Source organism: Coffea arabica, chromosome 6e, assembly GCF_036785885.1.
Source record: "Coffea arabica cultivar ET-39 chromosome 6e, Coffea Arabica ET-39 HiFi, whole genome shotgun sequence".
Lineage (NCBI taxonomy): Eukaryota > Viridiplantae > Streptophyta > Magnoliopsida > Gentianales > Rubiaceae > Coffea > Coffea arabica.
Window position 1 is genome coordinate 6,769,983 of NC_092321.1, and position 20,836 is coordinate 6,790,818.

Genomic DNA, 20,836 nt, shown 5'->3' on the forward strand with positions numbered 1-20,836 from the left:
CTTTCAACGAATGTACATGGCAAAAGACAATTGCTGAAGACACGGGAATTCGTTAAATTGGTCAAATGGGTTTTGTTGAATTTAGGAATTGGAATTGAGAAAGACCAGATTCAATGTAGTCTTCATTGATAAAGATCAACTTGTTTAAAAAACTCCTTCACTTGTCCTGGCGTGGGTTGGATGGTATAAAGACAATACAATAGGTTTGCTTGCTCTATTTTATTTATGGTACTACTATTCTGCCCCATTAGTTGCTTATGGTACGGCACCTGCAATCTAGATTCTTGGGGGTTGGGCAGGCCGAATTTGGAAAATTCCTTTTTTGTCTTGGTGTTTGTTGATGTTGGGGGGTGGTGCCTTTCCAGAATCCAGCCCAGCTTCATGGTTTGAATCCCGTCAGGCAACTCAACTTTTAACGAAGAAATCAGAATTAAATTACTAACGCTTAACCGGGCAAGTCAACTTGAGAAAACGAGATTGGGCATACATCAATTTCCCAGTAGTGAGGGAACGCAGTTCTTGATGAAAAAGCCCCAACCTCTGGATGGTTTTTAACCTTCCCGAGCGGTAATGGTATTCCAGCAGTTTAGCAAAATTCTCAGAGAGGCTGTCGAAGTCTCGCCATGGTTGTATACAAATCTTTGGCGAGTATGAACTCAAAAACGTCTAGTGGTTGAATTTGTGAACCAATGAGCAAATACCATTCACGTTACGCATTTGTTGATTCACAAAAGTGAGAAAGGAAGGTCCACTTGCACAAGTTTCATTTTTCACTCTTTGGGCCTACCCTAAATAATAAATAACTAAAATAGAAAGGAAAAAGGCAGTGCTAAATTCATAGTACCCAAAAAACATGAAGAAGCTTAGACGTAAGATGCTGCTTTCTGTTCTTGGTTCTAACCACCACTTGCATAAGAATGCAGAGAGGAAAAGAGAGTTTGAGACCATCACCTCAGGACCACAGTTCAGGAGTGTAATCAATCATCCAGCTTAAATGATTAACAAACCATCACCATTTAGCCCAGACAACAATATGCCAAATCTCACTCGCCTGATCTTTATTCATCCTTTTAGGAGCACTTCAATGATATTTAACACGCTCTAATAATCAATAGTTGTGGATACATAATCGGAGCTTAAGAAAAAGAAAGAGATAAAAGTTGCGAGCATTAATCATAGAGCCAGATGAACCAAAAGAGAGAGAGAGAGAGAGCATAATAAACATATAAATCAGTCAGATGTAACAGGCAGTATTAGCATTATATTTACAAGATCTCAAAATGCATCCTGTAGAAATACACAGTTAACTGGTGATTTTGTATCTATAAAGGTAGTATACAAGGAGAAGCATATATATATTTTGAATAGATCTAGAACTACTCAGCCAAATTAAAAAAGCCCATAAAAATTCTCAGTTCCAATGTCACTCTTCCTCTTCTTCTTGCCTTCTCTCTCTCTTTTCCTCCCCTTAGGGAAACTATACACCAAATGTAATGAAACAAAGAAAACAGCGAATTCTCATTTACTGAAATAAACTAGGTGCACTTCCATCATGGCTCTTTAGTCATATAAACCTTCTTGCTCCCAAATATCCCCGAGAAAATCAACCATTTCCTGTCAGTCAAAGATACTGGCCGGTCAGATACGAGCCCTGCTAGACTGAACTCTAATGAATCACCGTAATTATAGTAGAACCAAGAAAGTGCAAAGACAGCCCCCCAAAAAAAAAAAAAAATTGCAAGAAACTTACTGAGAGAGGAATTGGCTGAGGAAAACGCTTGTTAGTCCCCAGCAAGCTTTCGTAACTTGCATTCCAACTGCAACAAGAGCAATGAATGAGGCTAAGGGTGTAGGGACAGTATTTACGTATCAAAACGAGAGGATAGAAAGCTAAGAAGAACTGAATCATAGGAATAAAATCAATTCTGACACATTTGAATATCATATATGTTGGAGCTTAGCAAAGCCTGAAATTATACTTTCTATAAACCTAGTAAACATGAATTACATTCGTCCTGATTATACTCTAAACAACATAATACAACTAAAGCTATGTCACAAGGCCACAACATGATTGCAGAATTTAAAATTCCACCACGAAACAAGAATAAGAGTGAGTGGACACCTTAAGATGGGTTCCTCAACTTGTTTTTGTGTCTCTGACTTTTTACTTCCAATCCACTGAAGCCTTGCCTGGTTCCAACGAAGATAGCCTACGCTTGGGAAAATAAGAAAATTAGAAAGTTGCGTCATAAATGATTTAACTGAACTGAGAAGAATGTGTCATAAATGATTTAACTCAATCAAGATTCTTCTGCAGCATGCTTGAAGCTACTTCCTCATTAGGAACAAAGACGCATAAGAGAAATACGAAAGGAAGAAGAGGGGAAAATGACCCGAGACCCCTTCCATTTCATACTGTCATCATGCATTGACCAAAAAACTATTGCTTCATTCACAGCAGAATAGAAACTAAATCATTAACACATAAAGGACGAACTTTGCTACTGAAAGCTCAACCAACAGTACAGAGGAGATTGTAAAGTATACTTGCCATGATTGACAAATTCTGAGTGGTTAATACTGTTGCCAGTGCCACCTTGTTGACTGAGGCTCTGATTTGATATACTGATGGATGACATACTTCTCTGAGATTGAACCATACTGTTCTCCAGGTCACATGTGCTGGTGCTCCAGAAATCTTCAGATATGCTGGGTTTCTTAACTAGCCGACCTTGAATTCTCAATCCCTTTGATGGCTCATCCACAGCAATGATCGGCTGAGATTTGGTGCAGCAACCAAAACAACCTCTGTTCTGTTACAATTCAGGTTCATTAACATATACAATACATGCCAGAAGCAAGATATTCACTTTTTGTGTCCCACAACCAGAACTGAGTTTGTTGTTTACTGTTCACTATTGCAGTAGCATGAGCATTTGCCATGATTTGTGTTTTGGGAAAAAAAAAGATCTGCTTCCGAAGTAAGATTATGATTTCTCTATGTTGCAGAAGGATTAGCAAACATTCACACAATTACAAAACCTTTTTTTGTTTTCAATATTTGTGTAGTTTATAGTTTACTGTTCACTAATGCAGTAGCTTAAAAATTTGCCATGCTGTGTGGCGAAACCAAAAAAAAAAAAAAAGTATCTGCTTCCGAAGTAAGATCATGATTTCTATTAGTTGCAGCATTCACACACACCAAAAAAAAAATTTGTTGTCAATATCTTTCCTAATCCAGGTGATGAGCAGGAAGTTTTCAGCCATAGGTGTACAACAAACGGAACTCAAGATCAGTTAATATTAAGAAATTGACAATTTTGGAGATCAAGACCACTACAAGACATCAATTCCTAGCACTCAAACATAAGACAGCTTTTGAGCAATAGCAATGAAGTTTACCAAACGTGTGCTAAGCATACAGACATATGTATAAACAGAACGCCACATAACAGTTAAGCAGAAAACATGAAAACATGCATAACCTTTTGGCCTGGCGTAATGGAAAGAGAACAAAGAAGAAACTAGAAACAAATTTATCGGCTAATTAATGGGCTAAGAAGTCCTGAAATTAAGATACTTAAAAGACAGCATATTCCCTCCTCCCTTTTATCCTTTCCAATTTCTTTCAACTTCTTTGCTTCATGATTCCAATGAGCAGGAGATCTGTGTTTGGCTCTCTTTTCAGATTAGGCCTAAGCACCACATTCAATTTTTCTCTACAGAAAATTCCTTATGACTCTTGTTCACTCAGAGTTCTTTCTTCAACGCTTCTTTCCTTCGCCTCATAGCTAATCAGCACCTAGCACCTACTACCAGGAAAAAGAATCCATGGTTTTAACTGCAAGGACTGGTATAACTTATCCTAAACAAAATGCCAATTAAAAGATTCAAGCTCCACGCACAAAATCTTTTCTTGCTTAATGCACTATCAGAAGAAGAGTACGGTTTATAAGATCATTGAGGTAATCATGAATTACCTGAGAAGAATGTTACTCTTCAAACTTAGACCTACAGGTTTCAGGTCCTTACCTCCAGTAACTTGTGACTTTCCACAGTAACATAAGCAAAGAGGAAATGAAGAAAGAGAGAAATGGGAGGAGACAAGAAGGTCTGCGATGTCCAGGACCAAGCTAGAGTAATCAACCACATACCAGCACACTAGCATGTTTAACATTCAATCCTTCTGTATCGCAGCCACCAGATGTGACTTCAATACTTTCCAAGCAGAAGACAACAACAGGCTACTGCATACTTTGGACAGGGAGGTTTCAAGGACACCAGACCAGAAAACTATAATCACCAGTTCGATATTTTTAAGAAGACACTAAATTAACCTCCTAGCAAGGTACAAATATATCTACCCTCCTATTTATCTTATTTACTACATTGGAAGAATTTTTTCACCACAAAATGGTAAATGTTGTTTACTCCAACTACATGTCCTGTAATCATTACTCCAAGCCAGCAGAAAGCAATTTGCAGCACCTGTATTTGTCAGGATATCGCTCCAATCACAATTATAGATAAGAAGGATATTGGAGTATTGGGCTGGCTGTTTTCAATCAAAATGGTGCTTTAGCATTTATAATAAACAAAGACACTGTTTTAACAGTATGGACACAGAAAATGGAGCAATACTGCTGTTTAGAGGAAGACATAGAAAAGCATACCCCCAGTCATAATATTTCAAGTATTTACTAAACATATTCTGCAACTACAAGTATGAATTGTAAAGAGAAAGCACAATCAGTATTTAGACTTGCATTCTCTAATATAAATCTACAGTTTTAAAGGCATTAACATGTTTTGAAGGAAAATAACACTCTCATACAACCAGAAGCGCATACAATTGTACACACACCATCTCAACCGTAATAGTTGTTGTGTTATGATCATTTGAATAGTGTCTGAGTCATGGAAAAAGAAACAAATTCTAACATTTAAGTGCATAATTCACGGTCTCAAACATTAAGTCAAACGCTGTCTCAGTCTAATCCTTCGCATATGCCTATTGCATACATCCAGGAAGTCATAATAGTATGTAACGAAAAGCTCAGCCAAGCTTCACACACACCATATAGTATATAAACAAGTCTGGTTTATCTTACATCTCCTTTTTCAGCATTTTTCACTTTCTCAACTAATAATAGATCATGTTTTTACCAGATGATTAGTTTCAACTCTTTCATTTCAAAAGAATCATGAATGTGCAAGTAGCAGCCTGGAAAAGTCTAGTTTCTCTATCTTTCCATCTTAAGTACTAAAAAGAGAGAAAAAAAAAAAAAAAAGCAGAAAAATTGCAACCACAATAACCAGACAATACAAAAGTCCGTACACCACCACAAAAGAGACAAAATAGAAGAACTTTTTATCTGGCAGACAGTTTTAGAGTTTTACACAATCCAGTTGCCGCTTTTGACACTACGACAACGGAAGATAACGAGCAAAAGGTAAAGAATAGAAAAAACAAATTAAATACGACTGTGTTGTCCAAATTTGGTAAACAAGAACAGCCCATCCCACTCTTAAGTCTCTAGAATCAAAACATCTAATTATAACCACAAAAAGAGCCAGCCCGAGCTTTCCAGTATAATTCTTTAGTTCTCCATGCTTCTAAACCAAACAAAAAAATAGAAGCCCCTCGAAACAGATAACAGAACTTCAACAGTCAATACAACGGAGAGAACAGTAATAGGAAGAGACAGGAGCAAATGATAAGAACCAGAATAACTTACCCCATGCAAGCAAGAAAGCTGCTGATCCAATCAGTGAAAGAAGTGTACAGCATCATATACCTAAACATGAAGCGGCATCAAATTATCAAAACCCAATCTGTATTTCCAAACGGCCCAGATCAACCAAACCCAACATCAAGCTCCAATCATAAATCCAGCCCTGCAAACATATTTGAAGAAAAGTTAAAAAGGGTCGATAGTTTCTATGGAATTTTCACTGTCAAACAAGCAGATATTTTAGGATGGCTACTTATGTATGCATAATACTCCATAAATACCTGCAACAGCACTAGGAAATACTACTCCCATTACCATATGCCGCCAGTTGATCAACAAACTGCTGGCTACAATCACACCTAAATCCTAATTTGTGAAATTGGGCGGGGGCGGATTGTGAGGAGCGGGACTGTTTGTTTGCTGGGGTGAATCAATCGAAAGTCGAAAGTAAGCGGTGGTTAAGTTAAGTGGGTAATTTACGAGAGGGTTAAGTGGGGCCCGCTCGTTGTTAAACCTTATCTACTTTCTAACTTTCACTAAATCCAGCTAGGATTATAGTGGTTAATTAACTTAATTTCAATGCCCCAGGACACGCGCTTCTTCCTTTCCCACGTGCGATTCCCCTCTTTTTCTTTTTCTGAGGACCCCAAAAAAAAAAAAAAATCTCCCTTAGTAATTGACCTTCTATTGTACGAACAGCTGCTGGCCATTAAAATTATTGAGTTGGACTTGAAAATAAATTCCTTCAACCTCGAAATAAGCATCTGATATCATAAAGTGAAATTGTTTTTTTTTTTTTTTCAGAGTGAGTTTAACAGAGCAGCTCAATTCAAGGACTGATAATGCAAATTTTCAAGCCATACACAGTACTTTCCACGATCTTAGGATACCATCTCATCTGAGTGAATATATATATAGATATTGGTTGTTTGCTGAGGCCCTATTCCTGTCTTTCCTTATCATCCTGCAGTACCATTCAGCTTTTCCCATTTGGGGCAAAAAAGTGTCGGTTGATACTCACTTGAGAAACTATATAGTTAGGATAGCTACAACATTATTATTGTCTCTGGACAACTCGCTAATTTGGTACACAAATCTGCGCATGATTTTAGTTCACAAATGACACTACTAATACATCCTTTTCTTTTGTCAATCAATTGACATCTGCCTTTGCACTAAAGCTTCCGCCAACCCAGTAGTGTAATTTGTGTGCGAAATGATTGCTAGATGAATAGGATGGGTTAAAGTTAGGTCCCTGAATCCATGGCCAATCATTCAACGAACCGGTTCAAATCAATTATTAGAGCCGGCTATTGATTAATCTTTTCAAGAAAAAAAAAAAACTATTGATTAATTATTGTTGAATGAGAAACACATAAATTCTTGGGCCCACGTACGTCAATCACCGTACGTACTTAGGAATTCAAGTGGCGTAGTCCTGCAGGGAACATTCCAAGGATTGAATCCTAATTTTCCCTCCCTTGTCAGACCGTCACCTTCAATAATTTTCTTCAACGAAATCCCGCTGGTTAGGCTCCCCTCCATTTAAACTAGTTTAGAATAAATTATACAAATATTATCGCTGTTAAAAAAAAAAAAAATCCTATACAGGTCCAAATCTCTCACGACTGGCAGTAGAAACGCACCGGTCCAGTGGATCGGGCCACACATTACTGTTGGGCCCTTCTCAAAGAGCCCCAAACTTCAGGTCAGCAGTGCTACAAGCTGAATGAGGCCCAAGGGCTGCAGGGGCCCAATAGAGCACTTGTCGCTTGCTAAACCCCGAGTGCATCTACTAGTCCCTTACAAAATCCCTGTAACATGATCTATTTTAAACGAACCTGCAAAATCCTTTGTCCATTCTGCTCGTTTTATTCTTTCAGCCATGGGTTCTGCTCGTAGTTTAAGTTTCGGGAAGACAAATCACAGATGACATAATTTTGATGGGCTAATAACATTATCTATTACCAAAACAGTTTAGCAAGCTGCGCTGCAAGAGCAACAAAATTCGAACATATACTCCCATGCGTTGGAAAGTTGAAATTCTCCAGCCAAATCTTCTACTGCTTAGTGGCACGATTTAGCAAAATTGAAGCCAGACCAACTCTCCACCAAGGTGTCACAGAGGGCTCAGTCTTCTTGGATATAAGAGAAGGCAGACCAGTGTGAACGCTGCTACCAAGTGTACCCTCCGGCTTGCTACTTGTCACAGAAGAACTACTGAAGATATGCACAAAAAGAAAGAATCAAAAGGCTGGCCACGAACTGTATCACCAGAATATGTAATATGCGTAGTGCTAGAGGTGGTTGCTAAATACAAAACACAAGAGTAGGCATACAATAACTAGTTTTCTCTTAAAAGGGAACACTCAAAATTGTTAAAATTTTCCCAGCTTCAATAGAGCGCAATGGTTTAGTGCCGCAAGTTCACTTATGAGTTATGACTAAGGACCCGAAACACAATCCTGCTAGATATACGTTCCATAGCTGACAATGCTGCTGTTGTTTCGACGTTTTCAGAAGCGTCATGATGTAAACGTTCAATTGCATAGCACAACTTGGTCCTTAATTTAGATAACAAAATAAGGTGCCCACATTATCATGCTTTCTTGCTTTAAGAAAGTCAGAGAAGCCTTGTGGTCTAACCAAGTTATACTACTTTTCTGATGTGTAAAATGATCATAATCTATAGTTCACGTTAATCCAGAATAGCAGCGACATTGTAAATTAACCAGAATAAAAGACAAATTTACATGACTCACCTCCAAGTGAACAAACCTGAACACAGCAACTTAAAATCCCATCTCTATCACAAACTTATGCTCAAGTCTCCATTACAAATTTGTTGTGCCTTACATTAGTAATTTATATAGGTTTTCTGATATGTAAGCAGGTGGTCTGTTTATTTTACAAGAATGCAGTCGTCATCCCTGAGGTAGTCTGCCTACTCTAATGCTTGGCAGAAAATAAGCATGCATAAAATAACTAAGCATGAAAAAACTGAAATTATGCACAAGAAAAAAAGAGCTCATTTGAGAGTGCATACATCAGGGGTGTTGGACCTTCATATGCAAACGTGGAAATGCCCTGTCGTTGCTTGTGCTTGGGATTAACTGAGCACAGCACATACACTCGACCACGTCGTTTAACGGTTCGACAGAACTCACACATTTTCTTAACTGATGACCTAACCTTCATATCTGCTGACAATATATCAATCAGGGAAAATCATGAGCTTACATAATCTACAGACAAGTACAACAAAGTTTCTTATAGATAAAATGCTACCACTGGCGAAGCATGCAACAATAAAACTTCATAAGAGCAGTTTGATACCTAGCTAACAGCATACAACCATTCAAGATAGTGAAACGCTGAAAGGAGAAATGACAATATTACAGATGCATAATCAACTGATCAATAAGGCAGTTGCAGCACAGATTACGTTATTAATCATATTTATCTTCACTTCATTCACATTCCAGACATAAGAATATAAAGCGCCCTCAAACCCAAGAAACCATTTACAACTACTATAATGGATCCTTTATGACCTCCAACATAGGAACAAAACTTTGATTTAATTTCATATACATAGTCAGCAATTCTTTAGGAAATTTCAAGTTTCATAATCTGTTCTTTGAGAAACTAGAGTTCTTTAGCTTCTCAGTCATCTATCACATCTCAAAATAACCATTTCGGTCAGCAATAATCCCTCAGCCTGAAATCCAATTGAACATGTATTGGAGATTGGTTTCTTTAGTTAAAGCGCACAAGTCTGGACATGTTGTCAAGCTTCTTTCCTGCTATTTCAAGCAATCTAGCCTCAAGTACAATCCAGTAAATAAAGCAGAAAAGTTGAAGAACAAAGATCCTCATATGTCATACGTACTAAAGAAACAACGTGTGACAAGTAAATGAGAATGCGCGTTTTTTTTTAACCATCAATGGAATTCGTATACTTTTAAACTTTCCACTTTAAACTAAAAACTAATAATCCTGCATCAAAACACATGGTCTACCTCACAGCAGAACTAGACATGCAAGGACCTTTATACATGACGCATAAATCTGAACTGAGCCATCTATATAGTATCAACATTTCATAAGCCCACAAGATCATCTATTAAGTACCTTAGCCATGAAGCTAAATCCCAAAGAAAACTGGAGCTGAAAACATTTTCAGGATTGCCCAATAATAAAAAGGAAATGATGCAAAATACCCAGAGAAGAAGGAAAAATGCCCGTTACTTTCTTTTTTTTTTATTGTTTTTCAGCAACAACATATTGCCATAGCTGAATCTATAGTTTTTACCAGTCTTTCTAAAGCTATTAAAACAGAAGGGTTGCATTGAAAACCAACTTGAATCTTGAAGGGGGGAAAAAAAGAAAAAGAAAATTCATTTCCTAAGAGCAGCCAAAGTTTACTACTTAACTTTCTCGTAAACCAAAACCCTTCAACTGGAAAGAAGCAATTAACAACCTTGGTATGTGTATGGATAAGAAATCAAAAATTCAAAAACCGACTAGACAACGATTTGGGGGAGTGAATAAACTCGTAAAAAACACTAAATTAAATCCAGGGTTTTCGGCGTTAATAAAAGATTGTGCAGAAAAATTGATCAAATAAGAAGTTACCTGAATGATAAAAGGGATGTTTATTGTGATTTTTTGCTTCGCCGATTGCAGAAACTGAAAATGGAGGGCGAGGCTGCGGCACTGCCGAGCTAAAAAATAATAAAATATTAGTGGTCAAATTTAGGCTGGTTTCAACGCTGGCCCATAGAGAGCGGGCTTAAGAAGTGGCTTCTAAACCCAAATTGGAAATGCAAATGATTTTGTCTGTTTGTTGAGTTGGGCTGGTGCCCAATGTTATAAAATTTTCGTAACTTTTCCATGTGGGAGTTAAGTACAAAATTAAAAGATGAGATTGGGGGCCATCATATTTTGGAAATTTTTATGATTCATTTAGGACATCATTCATTCATTTTGGAAATAGTTTATATTTTAAAATATTGAAATTGTCATCATCTATGAGTCAAAACATTTATTTCAACATTTAAATATAAATTTAATTTAGAATATGATACTCAAAAAATTTATTATTAGAACCACAAAATTTATAGCAGACAAAATATTGCCAAATTAATATTTGAGATTTCACAATAATTACAGCGAAGCATCGCTTGGGATTTCAGAACAATTACAGTAAAGAATAAAAATCCCAAGCAAGATTGAGATATTTAAACCCGCACTAAAATGTAAATGAGTAAATCTCATATATACTGACAGTGTATACACATACTATCACGGTGAAAGTATTCAATGGTATCATGAATTCAATGATGAAAGTGTATAGACTATTAGGAGATTAATCCAAAATAAAAACCATTAAAACTTGATTTAACGTGTTCCAGAAGACTTAGTTAGCATTTGGGCCAATGGGTGGCCGTTAATATATATGTTTGTATTTTCCAGGAACCATCTTAAAGTTGCCGTGGCATGGGAAAATGACAAAAGATGGAAAGCTTAAAAAATCCAACCCAATAATCTCTTTATTTCCCCAAGATAATCTCTTTGTTTCAGACAACGGAACGGGCATCAAGTCATCAACTAATTAAATCACCAGCGTAGCGTAATTAACCCTCAACTTGTTGGCGAACCAGAAACATTCTGGGCGTTAGCTTCCCATGTATTGTAAACACGACTGATTGCACAATTGAGGCAGTAGATTACACAAGCAAGGATATGATTTGATTAAATAAATCCCACCTGCTGCCGTCATTAAGTTACAATAATTTTTGGCAGACGCTCAATTATTGGTTAAGAAGGGTTGATCCTGATCTTGATCTAGCCTATCATGGCAGGCCATCTCCTCAGCCAGCAGCCCTTACTCCTCAGGGCCAAATGATTCGACCCACCCTTTTAAGGACCACGTTGCTCTACACCACATCTTCCGCTCCCGCATTAATTAAAAGTTGTTACTCCCTCCCTTTTTTTATAACTGTCGTTTAAGGTTTTGCACACCAATTAAGAAAAGTTTTCATTGCTTAAATCTATACACCACTTTCCTTTTATACCCTCATTAATTATTCAATTCACCCATGTTTTCTAGGAAAGAATATGGAAGGGCAGAGAGAAGCAATAATTACTAGGAGTAGTAATTAAGAATCCTGTAAGAGAGATAAAAGGGTAAAATTGTGAAAAAATAATAAATGCTGCATGGGGATAGTAAAACGACAGATAAAAGTACTTAAGAGCAAATTCCTTAAACGACAGTTATAAAAAAAGGGAGGGAGTATTAAATTAATGTAATGGCCATGTTACACAAAGATCTTTATGTCGAATGTGTCTTTGCCTCTCCTTCTTAATAGTTACTACTAGTGTGACATGGGATGATCAATTACACGACGAAAGAAATTTAAGGTGTCACGGTTTGATTAGTTAACCTTGACCACGAAAGGTCCTTTGGGTTTCGTCATGGGAAGGAAGGAATAAGAAACTTTTATTGGATGGATTGGTGTCATTTCTAGAAGCTCTTTCCTTAAGTTAGTCAAGGGTGTTGGGCCAACGGTCTGCTTTTTGACAATTCAATAAGGTTACTACAATATAAGTCCCTGGGATTGCCTCAAGAGTTGCCGGCTTTTGAGGTTAATTCTGGGATTAGGTTTATAAAACAACAAAAGTCTGATTCAGGCTGTTGAAAAAAAATAAGGTTACTACAAAGTTGATGAGGTCAGATGGAAGGACCCGGAAGCATCTAACATAGAATGAGATTTGCACACGCAATGCCTTGCTGTTTATGTCACATTGACATCTGCCTAATGCCTGTTCAAAGTCCACGTCTAGATAGGATTGTTAAATGGCTCGGGTCAGCTCGAGTTCGACCCCAAAAAAACCTCAATCAACCTAATTCCTCATTGTGTGTTGGGGCTGATTTTGGGTATAAACATTATATTCGAATTAAATATGAGCTGAATTTGGAATTTATTAGGCTCAAATTTGATATAAATCCGGTCATTTAATCTGCATCTATATATATAATTATATATATAATATCACTAATATTTTATAGTTATGAGTTATGTGTCAAAATATATTTATATATATATAAGAAATATGAAATATACAAAATTATGTCAAAAGATTTTGAAGGAAAAATCTTAGTACGAGTAAATTGAGAACCTTTAATGATGTATTGACTGTTAATCATGTTTTATTACTATTTTTATGTACTTTGAATTAATTGGATACATTATTGTTGAAAATTTATTAGTTTATATACTTTTTAATGAACTATTACTGGCTTGTTTATAATTTTAATGTTGTGGTCCTGTGAATGTTATATTAGGTTTAGATTTTAATAGTTATAATAATTTTATTAAAGAAATTAAAAAGCAATACATGAGGTTGAGCTAAGCCCGAATTAGATTCACGCTCGAATATTTTGTGAGTCAAATATAAATTTTACATTATCAACCTGAAACTCATAATTCAAAACTTAAAAGTGATAGTCATTATATGAGCCAAACCTAAACTTGTTAAAAGCCGATTCAGATGGTCCCATTGACAGCCTACACATAGTTATCACTTTTTTTCTGTCTATATATGGTATTACCATTCAAGACCACGGCAACATTTGTGATTAAAAAAATTTTTACTTGTGGGTAAAACTTAGTCATAACTTTACTCAATAGACAAGTTTTCTTTTTAATTTTAAGATCATGTTTAACAGGTGTTATAATAAATTAGCTGTTTATATACTACTAGGACTTACGCATAAAGTACTTGCCCCAGTAGATACCCATAAGCAACGACATGCAGGCAGGAACTTTCTAGGAAATTTGAAATTTCGAGGTTGGACTTCAATTCGGACTTTGGAGAGAGGACCAGTGGTAATTTCATTCATACGACGTCATGAATAAACTAAGCAGTATACTAGCTAATGCCAAGATTATCATGCATTGACCTAACTAATTAATGGGAAAACGGGTTTAGCTATGCTAAATCATAGTTTGGCATCTCCAAATTATCTTCTTTTCTGAAGAGAACACTCGGGCCAGTGTGTTATGCTGCAGGTGTGTGGAAAGGATCATTGAACCATGGATTCATGACGACTAGTTAAGCTTGGAAGACATGATTGATTTGTTTGAACTTCTTGCCTTGCAAGTACCCTTTCCTTTCACAGGACTCCAAAAGTTACCGGCTTTTGGAGTTACTGTGGGGAGTTAGGTTTATTTGCCAAAAATTCTTACTTCCGTAAGAAAATGTCAGAAAGAAAACTCATTCTCAGGGGGCTTGGGGGGTCTTTATCTCTTAGCAGCGGGGCACCCCTGTGGGGTTTTCTATCCCACATCGGTAATGGGGGGGTTGGGGTTTAGGTTTATAAGTCCCTCACAGGACTCCAAAAGTTACCGGCTTTTGGAGTTACTGTGGGGAGTTAGGTTTATTTGTCAAAAATTCTTACTTTCGTAAGAAAATGTCAGAAAGAAAGTACCCTTTCCTTTTTGTGTTTCTTTTCCTATCAGGTCAGGGGTTCAAAGTTCAAACACAAAAGGAGTAGAAAAAAGGCGGTAGAAAGAAATTTGGATTGCCGTTTTCCGTCGAAAAATTACGTCGTTTTCCGTGATCACATTTCCCTATTACCTTTTCCCTCATATATATCAAATCGCTACAGTAATTTTTTCATGAAAAATACAATCCAAACACAACCTTAGTTTTTCTTTTTGTGCTAAGAGATGTGTGTTTAATTGGTACCAGTATTAACGTGGCAAGTTTCATAAGTAAGATGCATGCAAGATTTTTCTCATTATAATTTAACCATTTTGCAGCTCCTCTTATTTCCTTCTACTTTTTTTTAATCACTTCTTTTTTTTTTTTCTTTCTTGAAAATTAGCTAGCAAATTTAGGCAGTAGTGTATTAGGAATCTATCACCCCCAGTGGGTAGCTCGGTTGGTTCCGATCGTCCGTCTTTACAGCAAGGCCCGAGGTTCGACACCCACTTGCTACCATTGTTGGGCATCTTTGGGGCGAGCTCTGCCCAGCCTGGGGGATTAGTCCAGGTGATTTCGGGATACCCCTCTAGACTGTTAAAAAAAAAAAAAAGTAATAGGAATCTATCAACCACGCCTACCCTTAAACTTCACGTGACTTGTCCAAACCTACAAAGCGATGAAGCAGTGTCTCCTCACATCCTGTTTCCAGTGCTCTTTTCTTATAGTATATGTTTATAAAGATTACGTAAAAAATTTTGAGATCTTTTTTTTTTTTTTTTTAGAAAAAAGGACTATTTGTTAGGATGATTTAGTAGCACATAACAAATTTCAGATAACGATGATAATGGAGTCCAACAATTATGGACAACCTGCAGAACTTTGGCCAGGTAAAGACAATAAAATTCTAGTATTTTTATTCATGTTACATCACCAAAAGGCCACAGCAGATTAGGCAAACGCCAATCTTCTATAGGCAATCTGCAGATTCTCTGCCGGTCTGTGCCATACACAAAGTGTTAAAATTCATTTAATGCAACCCACTCCTACTCCATCATACCCTTTTCAGTTGCCCATGCTTTGCTCTTTCTATATAGCTTTCTAATATTTGGCCTCTCCAACCATCTTTTGACGCGTATGCCTGGCCAATCAGAGGCTGAAATTTATTTAGACTAACAACAGCTTTATATGCTGCCCCCCGACGCCCAGAGACGCCAAGCAGAACACAGATTCTGTGAACCAAAGAAAAGATAACGAAAGAAAGGAGTTGGAAAAAAAAACAACAACAAAGATCAACTTTTTTTTTTGGAGGGCTTGATGCCACACTATCAATGGTCAAGAATGAAGAATTAATCCAAAGGTGCAGACGGCCCTCTTCTTACTACTTTATACAATATTAAAATACTAGTGCAAGTTATAGATTTATAGGTGTCGGGTTCTACAATACACATACATATGAACATGTGATGTGATGAGGTCTTTCTGTCTAAGGACTACATCAATAGAGAACTGAATAAACAGGACTACATCAATACATGAGCCATACAAATGTTTAGTGATACAGAAGGAAATGATGAACACACATTCAGATATATAGATGTGTGAATTCGTGGATTAATTGAATCTTTTCTTATATAAGCAAAATGCATGGATTTTGAGTTGAATTCTGGCGTGATTCAACTCAATCTTCAAGGTCTTCAACTCAATATCGAGACGAAAGAAAGAAAAGAAAAGAGGCAAATCCAAATTGTGCAAATTAATAAGGCAGATGCTCTGGCAAAAGGAGATACAAAATTGGAAATCTAAATTCAATTTAAGCCAGTACTAGAGGAATCATGCATGTATGTACAAGTACAACAGGAGGCTCCCATTCCAGATTTTGACATCCTACCATTAGGAGGGAGACTAAACTCTCACGCAACATGCAATCTGTAACATAGACCGCCATGTGCCATCATTTTCTCTTTCGTTTCCATACTTCTTGGCAACAATAATCAGCATTTTTTTTTTTTTGCCAAATATATTAGTAGTAATTAACAACTAGAAAGGGACATACCCAAATAAAAATTGCAAGAGAAAAAAAAATTAAAACTATGTACAGATTAAAGGTATAATTACTAGAGGCAATTAGAGCTAGTTCAATAGGAATACGTGGTGCGGAGAAGAACACGGTCCCTGAGAATCCCACTGTATAAAGCTACCCTGTTTGCTGGCATTCCCTGCACTTTCCCACCTTTGAATGCTGCGGATGAAGAAGAAGAAGACGATGAGGATAATGATTCTGCAGCTCTGTTGTGGGAACTTGAACTATAATTGTGCTGCAAGGGCAACTTCTTCCTGTACTCATCGCTGTTGCCAATTGGGTCCACCACGTCCGCAGCAAAATGCACCCTTTTCTTCTTTTTATTTTTCTTCTTCCCATCTGCACATGCCCCACGATTCCATCCCAGAACGACATTATATTCCGAATCTTGGGTAAATATACCATGACAAACAAGATAAGACCAGACGGAGGGGGAAGTCGATAAATATTTTGCATGAGAAAATATAGTAGACTTTTTCTTCTTTCTTGCAAACCATGATTGATTCGTGTAGAAAATTATGCTGATTACCGATCATTGACTTTAGAGAGGAGAAAAGGGTATGAATTAAAATTGTGAAATTGTGCAGGAACGATCACGTTACCTGAAGAAGAAGCAGAGGAGATGCAAGATCGTGGGAGGGGTTGAGGGGACTGGCATGGAGGATGAAGGCTGTTGACCGTGATTGACAACTGGGAAGGTGGGAAAGATTTTTGGAGACGAAAAGCGAGGAGAATAACAGTGCCGGAGACTGCAGCCATGGCGGTGGCCAAGACCATGCCTTGAGAACTCAAGATTGATGACATCACTGATGAGAGAATAAGTTAAGAGATCAAGTTTGAGGAGGAGGAGGAGGAAGCAGATGGTGGTTGAGTTGGGTGATCGGTGACTTTTTCTCTTCTTTTCTCTCTTTTATAGAGGAGAAAACAAACAGTTGGCATTGGAATGGAACTTTTGATGGGTACATTTAGCTGAGCCTGCGCTTTAAAGTCTATAAGAAGACAAAATTTTGTTTGGTACGGCCAATTTGAAGATGTCGTAAAGTTAGAGGCTAGTTGCTGTTTATTAGTATATGCTATAATAATATATGGTTGCAAAAGGAGAAGTGAGAAAAGAAAAAGGGGGCCTCAGGTCTGAGTGCATATGAGACAGAGAGCGGATGGGATTATTTTGTACCCCAGTTTGTCACATAAACAAGCATTAAATGGAAAAGAAAGGGGGAGACAATTAATAATTGGCTTGAAAGAGCAGTAAAAGACATATGGATTATGGAAAGAAACGCTGATATTGGAATTAGATAAAGAGGGATGAGGATTGGCTAGTGTTCTGTTTGCTCTTCCTGCTGGTGCACCGCACGGCAACGGAATTACTACATATTCAAAGGGGATTTTCATTTCGGTTGCTTCTTCCGCAGGGACAGTGCTCTGTGTTTAACTTACTGCGTGGATGAGAGGTGAGAGTGGTCAGTTAGCACTTAGCAGGAAGGTTTTCAACGGAGCCAAAAAAAAATAAGCAGCGCCTGTGGATCACGCTCCTCCAGCCGTGGCTGTGGTGGTTCTAGTTATAAATCATGTAAACATAAGTTAGCAAAAGTCTATAACTAAATGGTTTTGATCGATAAACCAACAGCCCCCCGCTCAAAGGGCTGTTGGCCACCACAAAAAACTTTAAGTTCTGATGGAGCGATAGACTAAGGTTCAAACCTTGTCTCCCATCAATGTGTCACTATATATGGTTTCTTCTAAATTCAAATGCGTATATTTTTTTCTAAATTCATTCGGGTGCATAATGTAGCCATCTAATCTGATGGTGATTCAGTTTCGTCGGTTTCTTTACATGTTAAGTTGTTAGGGCAGCACTTTGATCATTGGATAACAAATGTTCAACCCAACACGGTTTCTTAGAATTTTGAGGCAAAACTTTTGAGGGACAAGTACATTAATAATAAAGGATAGTTGGACTTGGCTCTTCATAGTCAAACTTTAGAGGGACAAGCAAATTAGTAAGAAAGGATAGATGGACTTGGCTACTTTTTAGTAGATTTTCTCTTTATTTTTTATAGTGCATATCACGTGTTTCCATTTATTAACAAAAGTTATTATTAGTTAAATTTAAAATGATCATCTCTTTTTTTAATAAATAAAAACACATGTAATACATTCAGACGTGTATTTTAGAAAATGAGGAAACAATTCATTGAAGAGGAGCCAAATCTCGTATGGGGCACAAACGGAACATCAATTGTGAGATTTAGTGAATCTCTTTTTAAGTGTATAAAAATCTAACGAGAAATGTCAGTCTCTCCGACCTAATTAATTCGAAAGAATGTTATGCTGCATTTAGAAATGCGATGCTATTTTGCTTTATTAAAAAAATATAATAATAATAATGTAATGACACTACCATTTTGCATGAAGAGACTACATGAAGCACGACAAATGTATCATAATCTTATAATCTCTCCCTCTCTCTCTCTTTTATTTCTATCTGAAATTTTTCCCCATTTTCTTGCCTTCTCTTTCCCTGAATTATGTATAGGTCGAGCAGGCATGTCTTATTCCTTGGCTTTTTTCTCCTCTTTCTCTCTTTTACGAGGAAGGATAGAACCCCAAATATCAGCCAAAAGATAATTCGAAATATATGACTTGCTCGATGTTCTTCTCCAGCTTGAACGAGGCAGGGAATCGAAGTTCCGTGGCGTAAAACTACAGATGCGTAGACGCTGCAGATACAAAGACCATCACGACAGAATCGTCTCATTCCATCATTTGACCAGCCAACCTTAATCATTAAAGTTGTTTGGTCTGGGCTTTGGCAGTTTACCCCACGCTCAATTCATATATTTATAATATGTATTATATATAATATACTACATTTATATATTTTTATATAAATATATAAATATATTTTTTTATAAATATTTATAAATGTATTATAAATGTATAAATGTATATTATTATAAAAATATAAAAATTATAAATTATAAAAATAATCGAAAATATGTTTTAAAAATACATCTAAAAATAATCCATAAAACATCTACAGTAAAAGTTTTTCATATAGTTTTTGAAAAATAATCCCAAAAACAACTAATCCAAACGGACTTGCATTTGAGAAATGAAATGTTACAGTGTTATTTTTTAAAAACAACCCCAAAATCCGCTAATCTAAACAGACCACTTGTTTGTGGTGAAAAGTCAAAACTTGGTTGGGTTAGAATATCTATAGGATGGATACAGACTCTGTTTGACTTTTTCATTCATAATCTTTGCTAGCTTTCTTTTGTTATTCAAGCTTCTTGCGCCAACTGTATAAAGGAAGGGCCATATTTCACTGGGTTAACTCTAATTTGCTCCCATTAATTGTAGTTTAATTTTCAATTTGGTTCCTAAACTCTAAACTAAGATATTTTAGTAGTCCTTGTTACTTTTTTTTTTTTTGTCACAATGATAGAATTTTTATAATCTAATCTAGCCTAATCTAGAAGGATGGGGAGAGAGACTCGATGTGAGTAAAGACTCCATCGAAGAAGGCTAATTAAGACCCTTGTTGAACCCTTGATCTCGCACGCTATAAAGACTTGAGTCTTTTGATGGTGACCATCGTGCCAAAGCCTAGTGGCTTAGTAGTCCTTGTTACTGGGAAGCGTGGGTTTGACACATTGTAAGTTCCCAGACGAGATGCAACATCGGACGCTGACTTTAAAGTTCATCGCATTGAAGATGAAAATGAGTCATATGCTCTACAGTTGTCAGTCATATGCTTCTCTGTCTTTGTTGGGCAGGCTCCTTTCCATGACCCGTTCTTCTCTCCAGTTCCCCTCGATGCATTATTAGATGAGCGATACATGGATCGAGTGATTATCAATAATCATGTTTGCTCAACCTTAGTTGGTAATCAAGTTTGGCATCATTCAGTTTATCATATGTTTATTACTGAAACTTCCATCTTATCCATTCAATATTCCGGCACTTATGACTTACCACAGCTAGAAGTGATACTTGATCGCCCAAAATTTAGAAGATTAACCCACTTCAAACAAGCAAAATAAAAGGATAAAGTGATAAGCCCTTTTTTTTTTTTTTTTTTTAAAACTCCGGATCTCTCTCGTTCTTGCTTTTAATTCCAACAATCCTACAAAGAAAAATTATTTGTTATTTTGATAGATTTTTACTAACCCACCATATTAAAAAGAAAATTAGAATAGTGCCAACTTCACTTGATAAAGAAAATGTAAAGCGAAGAAGTCGTTTTGTATTAGCTTGAGTAAATTATTTAAATGTACCAATTTTGAGTGTTGTATGCAGAACTAGTCAATCTTGAAAGAAAAAGAAATAAAATAAGCATAAATTGTACCAAAAAAAAAAAAATAGAGGCTAAAGGAATTAGAGGTCCTGAGTTTAAATCCCTACTCCCGCTCTGTTTCTTAAATCTCACCCATCTTCTTTTTAAAAAAAAATTAAAGAAAAACCTTTTAGAGATATGAAAATGCATAAATCGAGTGTTATTTCAGTATTTTGTACT

General features: G+C 36.6%; 2 protein-coding genes and 1 long non-coding RNA gene across 8 annotated transcripts; all 3 read right to left on the reverse strand.

The window, feature by feature from the left end:
- Positions 1-1,230: 1,230 nt before the first annotated feature.
- On the reverse strand, positions 1,231-6,197 carry LOC113694615 (uncharacterized). Of its 6 annotated transcripts, XM_027213457.2 has the most exons (6): positions 6,020-6,197; positions 5,742-5,901; positions 2,555-2,811; positions 2,126-2,213; positions 1,751-1,817; positions 1,231-1,614 (listed from the first exon to the last, which is right to left on the reverse strand). In XM_027213457.2, the coding sequence occupies exons 2-6, from the start codon at positions 5,807-5,809 to the stop codon at positions 1,561-1,563; spliced, it is 534 nt and encodes a 177-aa protein (XP_027069258.1). In that variant the 5' UTR covers positions 5,810-5,901; positions 6,020-6,197; the 3' UTR covers positions 1,231-1,560. The 6 variants fall into 6 exon arrangements, with proteins under 6 accessions (XP_027069258.1, XP_071910920.1, XP_071910918.1 ...); XM_072054819.1 differs by lacking the exons at positions 5,742-5,901; positions 6,020-6,197 and adding an exon at positions 5,115-5,146; XM_072054817.1 differs by lacking the exons at positions 5,742-5,901; positions 6,020-6,197 and adding an exon at positions 4,677-5,105.
- Positions 6,198-7,590: 1,393 nt separating this feature from the next.
- On the reverse strand, positions 7,591-10,614 carry LOC113694978 (uncharacterized). Its single transcript, XR_011816829.1, has 3 exons — positions 10,377-10,614; positions 8,785-8,938; positions 7,591-7,958 (listed from the first exon to the last, which is right to left on the reverse strand). It is a non-coding gene; the product is annotated as an uncharacterized lncRNA (long non-coding RNA).
- Positions 10,615-16,180: 5,566 nt separating this feature from the next.
- LOC113695394 (uncharacterized) lies at positions 16,181-17,264 on the reverse strand. Its single transcript, XM_027214476.2, has 2 exons — positions 16,917-17,264; positions 16,181-16,653 (listed from the first exon to the last, which is right to left on the reverse strand). Exons 1-2 carry the CDS (start codon positions 17,116-17,118, stop codon positions 16,370-16,372), a joined length of 486 nt encoding a protein of 161 aa, XP_027070277.1. The 5' UTR covers positions 17,119-17,264; the 3' UTR covers positions 16,181-16,369.
- Between the last annotated feature and the right edge of the window lie 3,572 nt (positions 17,265-20,836).

What these genes read in the sequence shown, in the direction of transcription:
- LOC113694615 (XM_072054815.1), bottom strand. Translation starts at nt 4,180, where the DNA reads ATGTTAAACATGCTAGTGTGCTGGTATGTGGTTGATTACTCTAGCTTG. An exon ending in CTCAGAATTTGTCAATCATG is followed by an intron (nt 2,214 to 2,554) that starts GCAAGTATACTT and finishes TCCCAAGCGTAG; the next exon opens with GCTATCTTCGTTGGAACCAG. An exon ending in CTCAGCCAATTCCTCTCTCA is followed by an intron (nt 1,615 to 1,750) that starts GTAAGTTTCTTG and finishes TTTGACTGACAG; the next exon opens with GAAATGGTTGATTTTCTCGG.
- LOC113695394 (XM_027214476.2), bottom strand. Translation starts at nt 17,118, where the DNA reads ATGTCATCAATCTTGAGTTCTCAAGGCATGGTCTTGGCCACCGCCATG. An exon ending in CTCCTCTGCTTCTTCTTCAG is followed by an intron (nt 16,654 to 16,916) that starts GTAACGTGATCG and finishes GGGCATGTGCAG; the next exon opens with ATGGGAAGAAGAAAAATAAA.